General features: G+C 37.0%; 1 protein-coding gene across 2 annotated transcripts in view; it reads right to left on the bottom strand.

Moving 5' to 3' along the window:
• Positions 1-916: 916 nt before the first annotated feature.
• The window catches only part of LOC121654917 (GDNF family receptor alpha-4-like), a 34,740-nt gene continuing 26,170 nt past the window's right edge, over positions 917-9,486 (bottom strand). Inside the window, exons 7-9 of one of the 2 annotated variants that reach the window (XR_006013046.1) lie at positions 8,176-8,312; positions 2,995-3,464; positions 917-1,603 (exon numbers count right to left, since the gene is read on the bottom strand). Coding sequence is in view for 1 of the 2 variants with exons in the window: in XM_042009286.1 (XP_041865220.1) it covers positions 3,264-3,464; positions 8,176-8,312 (338 nt within the window). In the remaining variant the exon portion in view is untranslated. Of the gene's footprint in view, positions 3,465-8,175; positions 8,313-9,486 lie in introns of both variants that reach the window. The other variant, XM_042009286.1, reaches the window with a different exon arrangement.

Below are 9,486 nucleotides of genomic sequence, written 5' to 3'. Positions count from 1 at the left end.
TGGCAAAAGTTGTACAGTTGTTTAGAAGTTTTCCATCAACATTTCATATCAAGATGATCAATACAATCCATAAAACTGACTAGTTGATGAGCTCAAGTGGGTATAAAATGTTTTGTTTTTCAGTTTTGCACTGCGTTACTCTGAGTTGCAGCTCTTCTGCACTGCTTCCTGTGTTAATGCACAGGGATGGTTGAAATGACTGCTTTATGGCAGCAGTTATAGTAGCATTGTACAGAAAACATTTAGTTGTAATTTTAAGTGAAAGTGACTTGCAGTAGATCAGTAAAAGCATGCAAATCATCTTGGGAGCTTGGTGGATTCCCAACGCTCATAAATAGAATGGGTACAATGTAGAAGATATTTTTCCTCTGGGGGATTAATAAAGTAGAAGTTAACTTTGTAGACAGTTGGCTGAGTTAGACATAAAAAACAAAGGCCAAGAGCCCTCATGCTGTACTTTTCATAATTAAAGTGCAAGTTGATGCCAGACTCTGTTTCAGCTTTTTATTTTTTTTATTTTTTTTAAGGGGGGTCCTCAAGTCATCCCACTACAGCTTGTACATGTCATAGCAGTGTCATTTTGGATGTAAAATCTGTGAGATTCTTTAATCATCTCTGTCAGTCAGGACTAAAATAGAGATACAAGTGTCCTAGCTCAGTTTTGTCCAAAGCTGATATGAGCTATGGGGGAAAATTGTCTTACCAGTGTGAACAATTCCTTTATAATTAAAGCAAATTATTGTCCAAGCATGCAGTGAAATTTTTGGCTAACTACCAGACTAATCTTTGATTGAATTAATGTTCATATTTGCTGCCAAGAACACCAATGTCCTTTTATGTACCACAAGTCAGGAAAAGCAATGCAAAGAGGAATAAAATATCTTGCATTCACAAACCACAGGTTTTTCTCTCCATCTTTCTTGGTCATGAACAAGTACGTTTTCTGTCAGACATGAAATTTTTCACTGTCATTTTTATTCTTTTAACAAATTGTCATTCTTACTGCTATGGCACAAAATTACACACTTATTACACATTATAGTCAGACTGATTTGGCATGTTTGATATGTTAGTATGAGAGAATTAGCACATTGAATAGTACTGTACACAGTCTCACCACTTTCATGATTTAAACTGCCTTAATTCGGAAATATTAACATATTTCCTTTAAGATTTAGATTTATGGATAAAAAGTGGGTCTTTTATCTTTGACACACCTTAAACTAATGTTTATATTGTTTAAAAATATAAACAAACTTACTGAAAAGTGAAAATACTTGTGAACTCATATTAAGTCATTAAGGCCAGAGCACACTGGATGCAGTTACTGTGACTTGTCATTGGATGCTGTTGACTATAACTCACTGCAGCGCTGCTGTTTCTGCAATGTGACACCATAAAGGAATAGGTTTCTTAAGCATGGCGGCATGTCTCCTCCAAGGTCGGGTTAATAAATGTGAATACCAGCTGGTTTTCCAACCACATGTTTTGCTTCAATTCTTTTATGCACACGTTTTCTTTCCATGAACTAATCTTGCAGTCACACTTCAGAGCGTTTCACACAGATCTTTTCCTCATCCACTTCTTTGCCTCTTCCAGCACACTGCAATTAAAAAACAGCATGATATCACTTTGCTTTGAAGTGTGTAACCGTCACTGCATGTCCACTAATCTCACAATGACACAACTAATGTCCATCGTTCGCTTCAATAAAATGTGAAATAGGACAGTCCTGCACAGGCAAGCATGCGAGTGCTGTTGCATTTCTGTCTTATACTGTTCAGTTTTCATGTTAATAAGTCATCATGTAAACGTGTCCAGAGGTGGGGACTAATAAAGCTGCAGTCTCCCAATTATGTTTAAAGATATAATAAGGATTCGTTGTAATACCTTACAAGGATTGGTCAGTTTGATTACACCACTACATACAATGACTTTAAAAAGAATGAATGTATATCTGCAATGAATCCACAAGATGAAGTAGTAGAAAGAATTTTCCATGTAAAGCCCAGACTGGTTATTTTTTGCCAACCCATCATCAGAGTAGACAAGTTTATCCCTCTATGAAAACTTCACTGTACTTCCCTTTACCTCCATCCCTGCAGCTCCTTAATTTCACAGGAAAATGAGCCATAAGAGGAAAAACCATTAACATCAGCAAAAGATATTTCAGGCAGGGAGAATGGCCCAATGTGGTGCTCAATGATCAGAGCAGCCAGCAGGCTTTACAGCCTCCTGTGTCCGTCCCTATCGTTGCACCTCGCTTTCAAACCATCTAATGTACATGATGGGGAAGGAGCGCTAAAAAAAGTGAGAGGGTATGACAGCAGTAAATTGGCTTTCTTCTCCCGTGAGCCTTACTCCAGATCTCCTCTGTATGCAGAGCAATTTGAATTGTCCTGTAATTGCTTATGTTGCTTTTCTCTCCATGTTCTTTCTACAATGGAATTTGATCTCATTACTTTTGCCTGTGGTTGAGTTCTCAGTCACTTGGCGTGGCAGGAATAACACTAAGCGTCGTGTTAACAAAAAGAAACGAGCAGAGAGAGACTGCTTTTTTTGTGCACAAAGTGAAATAAAACAAAATGTGACAATGTACTGGTTTGCATTTCATCCCTTTTTAAATACAGCAAATTCAAAAACTGTTTCTCTTTTAATTTTACAAAGCGTTTAAGTGGGGCTCATTTCTTATTAGCTTGTAGCAAAGTGGATTATCTTGCTCAACCGCAGCATGACGGAGGGAGAGGAAGAGCTGAAGGGCCAGCAGAGAAACGGATGTGGCATGAGTCATGAGTCATGAAATAGAAAGGAAAAGCTGTGCTCGTGCCTGGCTGCAGCAGAGCAGACTGGGTATGGTTTTTCGGAGCATGTATAGTGTGTGTAGCCTTGGGCGATGTGCTTCTGTTTTTAAAAGAGGGGATGTACTTTGAGTTTGAAGCAGGCTTGAGTTAGAATTTGCCCAAACAGCACTTCTCAATTTGCCGATGCACTCACATCTGCTCATGTTGCTGTCTTCCTTTCATGGAGGATGACTTGAGCAAAGACATTGCAGGATGATGGAAATCTTGTTCAAGTTGAGAAAACCCAAGAGGAAAAACTGAATTAAAACATCAAGTTTGGATATTTGATAAAGGGAAGAAAGAAAAAAAAAAAAATGCAGTGAGCATTTATATTTCTTCTTTACAACTGTCCTCTGTGGTTTACGCTGAGTGTTGGGATGGATTTGACAGCAGAAGCAAGTGTAAAATGTTAGCTGAGGGTTTTCAGTGGAACCAACACTTCCAGCTCAGGATGAGAGTTGGCAGCAGCACTGATGGCAAGGCAGGTACTGCTTGGCTAGCTGCTCCCTGCTGACTCCCTCTGGCACCCGATTCAATGTTGGAATCCTTGTCAGAATATGGTGGGATGATGTTGAATTTCTCGCTTGCTTCCTCTTCTTCTTCCTCTTCCGCACTGTCCTCCATCTGTAAAGGCACCAAAGGAATGATTTCTCTAATTAACCAGAGCAGCCAAGCATAGAGGTGAAATCAGGAAAGAAAATACAGACTATACCACATATATGAATGTTTTTAACGCTACAGCCAAAACAGCAGGAATCTCAGTGTCCATCTTCTGTGAAATGCACATGCTCACAAATGATCACTGGGCTGATAACGACAATCACAACTCAGCTTATGTTAATTTAGAAAATCATAAATTAATTCTGGTGTTCCACTAGAATAGGTTTACAAAGTTGAATTAAAAAAACAAACAAAAAAAAAAAACATTGCATTGTTGTAGCACCTCTTTTCCTTCATTATGAAACAGCCCATTTTTGTTTCCTGTCTTTTTAAAGCTCCTCTCTGAAAGGTTCAATCTGCTCTGAGTGGTCCACAGATTAGGCAATGATGTTGGACTTTGACAGAAAAGGGCTCAGGAATTAGGGATCATGTCTTGACCTGCACCAGCACTGGAGACCATCACCATGCCATTTGACATTAAAGCAGTCGAATAGTCAAAAAAAGAGCTCCTACCTTTTCCTAAGATTTTTTTTCCTTTTCCTCCTTGGAAAACGTCATAGAATTAAGGACAGGTGGCGGAAAAAAATGTAACCACACTTACACTAAGGTGTGATACAGGTCTGTAGCACTGAAACTGTTCAATAAATATTCTGCTGAAAGATACATAATCACAGTTCTACACAGAGACAATATGTCAAATCATTAGTTTAAAATGTAATATATAATATAACTTTAAGGTTCATAATTAGGAAAGGAAAGAAAAAGTCATGCAAGTGAAACATTTCACAGGCTGATAACACTCAAGCCTTGAAGTGTTTTTTGGTGGATTATTTTAACAGCTGTGACAAAGCACCCACATGCCAAGAATCAGCTTCTCTTGCTAAGATAGGGCTAAATTTGGATGTTTAAAAAAAGCACCTGTAGTAACTTTGTATCTGGACACCTGATGACAAAAATTCAAAATGCAAGGGATAGCATGGTTTTTGGTAGAGTCTATTCAGGTGACAAGGCATCTACACTAGGTGCCCAAATTCAGCTTCTCACTGAGAAATTTGGATTTTCAACATGGCATTAATATTAAATTAACACATTAATTTCACAGATTAATCTCTTTTCATTAATATGCTAATTTTAACAGCTCTAATAAAAATTCCAAATTTATTTAATAAATGTAGGCTATATTTTTTCACAATGACCTGGCGATCCCCTAAAAATTATTTTGGGACACCCAATTTGGGAAAGGCAAGTTCTTAAAGGAAACCTTGGAGCTCCTTTTCATAGCATTTGGATAATTAAGACATCTCTTACCAAGACTGCTTAGATACTTCTGGATAATTTTATTCAGTTAGAAAAGCAAAATATTTGACTATAACCAATCAGGCAGCAAAGATTCAGCAATAGGAAAAGGTCTGCTGATGCTCACCTGCACCACTGTGACCATTTTCATGATGGAACAACTCAGCCTGGATTGGCTAAAGGCATCAGTGAAATGCGTGAAGTATGTTTTTATCTCCATATCTGCAGATTAGTTATCTTCTGTATTATCTTTCCTGAAGGGGGTGTAGTGAGTTCCCTTTCTGGTAGCTCCTTTTCTATACATACTGTATGGGCAAGGAACAATGGAGTTTTCATTTCTAGTAGGAGTTGTAAGAACAGCTTACTTCTTCCTGGAAAAGATGCAATGCCTTTGAAGGCCATCATTTTTATACTTTTGAATTGCTTTCTTGTCACCCTCCTGGCAGTGTGATTTGATCGTATTCTGAAGAAATGAATATAAAGTGTTGCCCTAGCGGGCACTTCCAGTCATTGTTGTGAGCACACTCATGCTGGTACATGGTGGTTGAATTGAGTGCATTGTTTTTATAATCCACCATCCACGTAACAGCAGCTCTCATAACAACAAGTCCATAGTCAGTTGAAGTCACACTTATTCATTGTTTGAAGTGTGCCAAACTCCTCAGTAGGCAGTTATCATGAAAATGTGATGCCGTTGACAGACAAAAAACTTGGGATGACAAATGAGGGGTTTCAGGCATTTCAGGAGCAGGTCTTTTGTGGGCGAGATTGACTTGTGTTGTTTAGCTTGGGCTTTGAAGATATTTAACACATATAAAAATATAAGTAAATCAAACTATTTTTAGAAACATTTTTATATTAAACACACTGAAGAAAAGGAGGAAAATACATAATGACCTCTTTAAAATTTAAATCTATAAAATATTTTATTTTCTTGAAAGATTTGAAGTCAGTTTAAGGCACTGATGGTCAGTTAGAATACTGTGCTAAACAAAACTTTAAGCTCTAAACGAACAATGGAAATGCTCTTGGCTTAGATGTACACTACTCATAAAAAATAAGGGATTATTGGCTTTCAAAATGCTCCTAAAATTAAAGGCTGAATAATTGGGATTTTTTCCATAAAAATAATTTAAAATGTTCTCATTCGCTGCAAGGGACAAAAGGAAGCTGTCTTTGTCAAGTTTTTCTCCTTCAAATTAAGAGTTCCGTGCCGGAATAACTTCGGTGCACTGTGTTGCTCTTTCCAGCTTCCTGGTTCCTTAACCAGTCATATGCGACTCCCCACGGTTATTGCCTAACAACAAGGCAGCGTTTGGTATTTTATGTCGGCAAAAGAGCAGCAGCGTGCAGGTATGGTTGTTAGTAAAAGAAGCGGACCAGAAATAGTTTCAGAAAAACCTAAAAAGCCTCGGCATCCTGCTAAAAAAGCAAACAACCAAAAACGGAATAAAACGAGGATCAATATTGGAGAATCTTTTGAAAGGTGGAGAAGTCTGAGCTGGCAAAGTTTCTCCTCGACAGGTGAACACCGGAATTTTGCTTAAATTAACCGAAAAGTTTATCTTGAGTTACAAAGATTTTAGTCTAATTTATTTCTCGGCACTCGTTAAATTAATTTGCGTGACTGTATGATGTGGAGTGAACTGGTGGCCTATTAGTTTACAACAACAAATGTAATGATGTTTGGGCCGAGTGAATGGTGTGTTTGTCCTTATAAACTTATGAAATTACTATCAAATTAATTTATTAGGTGAGACTAAGGAAAAACAGCCTTTGCGTGGCATTCGTTTACACTCTATTTTATGCTAACGTAAATTAGCGTGTGAAATTAGCGCTAGCATTGCAAGGCATAGCAACTTACTGTGTGTGTGAATCATCTTCGCTCCTCATCATGATGTTTCCATGTTTTTCTCTTTCGACTGCACCTCTGATTTGAAACACTAGGTGTCAATGCTACTTATTTTGCCTTTAACTATAATCTTTACAAGTGAACAATTTGATCTTTTCTAAACTTTTGAATGCACATGTGCAACTGTTCAATGTCTAAGACCATTATTTAATGGGAAAGTGTGTCCAGACTTTTGACTGGTGTTGTACATATGACTTTATAAACTTAATAGTGGTTGCTAAATTAAAAACAACAACTTATGTTAGAAGACACACAAAAACAGGCAGTTTGACCATGAAAATATGTCAAAATAAAGAAAGATCGTGTCTATTTTTTAGACATAAAGCAGATGATCATTGATGTGAACCTTTTCATCTGAAAACGTATTTACAGAACACATCTTCCCTCATGATTTTATCAAAAGATTTTTTTTATTAATGTTGCAATTTCCATCTATCTTTTCAGCTTAAACATATGCAAGAAAGAAAGAAAGAAAGAAAGAGAGAAAGAGAAAGAAAGAAAGAGAGAAAGAAAGAAAGAGAAAGAGAAAGAAAGAACACAGATGGAAATATTCCTTTTGTTGAAGGGTTGTATTCCTAGGTCAAGGTGATTTGACTATCTATCTGTATTTGTTTGCAAAATAACACAAAAACCACAAGGCCACATTTACTGATGCTAAATTGGATGATGAGCAAAGGAAGAACCTTCATGTTTTGGCCCTGAACACTTTCTTTAAAATTAAATTAGCAGAGGAGGATGTGTTGTCTGTGCACCACTCTATTATTCTACATATTTTCCCATTAACTGCCTTGCCCTCAATACAATGAAGCCTTCATTTAAACAGGCATGGATGACATATAAACACAGTTGGTCTGAAAGAGACAGAGCCTTGATTACAGGCCTTTGCTTGAACTTCGATTTTAATTTATATACTAGATTCAAACAACTATGACATTTCACTAGAATTAAAATTACAGGACAAATGTGTATTTTATGAACATTCATGTTTTTTCAGTTGCCCTTTTAAGCACAATGATGTCAAGGTAATTTGGTTTTATACTGCAGCGGATGTGCACTTTATTATATCCACTAGATATCATTCTCTATATCATTTATTTCAGTAAAGGTGCATGTGACAAATAGGAATCTCGATTGCATGAACTGTGTATCTGGAAGCCATGAAACTGAATAGCAGGAGGAGATTCAGAATGAGGAGACTTACAATGAAGAATAAGAAACAGATCAGTTTGCGTTCATGAATATTAACAGTAAGGGTTGAGTCTTACGCTGCAAACACCTACTGCTAATCCTCAACCACACTGAGAGTTGGAGATAAGAGAAGGAGGGAAAGAGAAATAATCTGAGATTATACAAGGAGCTCCTGGGTCTTACTCACTGTTACAGTCTTGGGTGATGTGTATGTGTTAAACCTGATATAGTGTACAGTCAGCTGAATTGGTAAGAAGTAGAGTAGAAGTAAGTACTTACGCTGTTGAATTCAGGGAGAGTGTTAACGCTGACGTGGACACTCTCTTGGTAAACACGGGGGGAGGGCTGAGAAACTGGCACAGGAGTGTGTTCCACCGGAGGAGGGGCAGAGATTCCCATGGAGTTGATGGCATTGACTGCAACAATACCAAAAGGGAACATCTTCATCAGTTTTACATTTTTATTCATATTTGAATCACCTCTAAAACAGGATCAGTGCATCTTCAAAGCACTGGATAGACACCAGGGTTCCCGCGGGGTCTTAAAAAGTCTTAAGTCTTAAATTTAACTTGTAAAAACCTGTAGGAACCCTGGACACACTAAATATTGTGTAAGTAACATGCATAACTTTGGCCCAGTCTGCTTTATCGCCACAGCCATATGACCCATGAAGCCTGTACCAATATCAACATCACCTTCTGAATAAATTCTAATGACTAAAATCTTCTGAAATTTCATCATCTTTAGACTGAATAATTAATGGTTTTGTGCTTTAATATAAGAGTGGCATCCTGTTAGCCCAGTCTATAATGTAAATATACATCAGCTCCAAATGTTATTAGGTCTGATTAAATCTTATAAAGCTTTGGTTGCATAAATATGAAAACAAAAACATGGTGTTTGCACACCAATAAATAAAATTCTATCAAATTAAAGAACAGTAAAATAAATACTTAAAAATTAACATTGCAATTGTTGAGGAAAGCTACTATTTTATGTATTTAATCTGTATTTCTTATGTTTAACCAACTTAAGCATGTAATCAAATATCACTACTTAATGTAATTCCATCCTATTCATTCTACATTTTAATCCTTCCTTTCTACAGGGGACCACTGTAAGAATAACCATAGTCCTAATCTTTTTGATATTAACCAAAAGTTTGACCAGGATCAGGATTTAGATTAACAAGAAAAAATCATTTTGGAGGGTATAAATATAAACTTACTGACCAGCTTGGAAGTCCTTCTCTACATTTCCCATGAACACTATTCCGTGACATATCATACATCCATTTGTAGCGTGCTTACTTAAGCATGCATGGTGTCGTTCACGCTCTCCTGCCTGAACAAAGTGCAGCTGAATGAGAAGTAAAATGTAAACAAAGTAAATGACGTATAGCACAAAAAACAAAATGTGGCGGTAACTGGACCATATAAAGAACAAGGCTGGTTACAAGAAAAGAAAGGAGGTAGGGGAGAATGTTGAAAATAAATTAAACAATTTAAACATTCAAGTGATGGTGTGAAAAAATCTACAAAGCTAAAGTTTAAAGTAGATCATTTCAAATGTGTTAAGACTAAGCAAAAC

This window comes from Melanotaenia boesemani, chromosome 15, assembly GCF_017639745.1.
Source record: "Melanotaenia boesemani isolate fMelBoe1 chromosome 15, fMelBoe1.pri, whole genome shotgun sequence".
Classification (NCBI taxonomy): Eukaryota; Metazoa; Chordata; class Actinopteri; order Atheriniformes; family Melanotaeniidae; genus Melanotaenia; species Melanotaenia boesemani.
The sequence above is the reverse complement of the archived record's forward strand: the minus strand, read 5'-3'. Positions and strand labels throughout refer to the sequence as shown.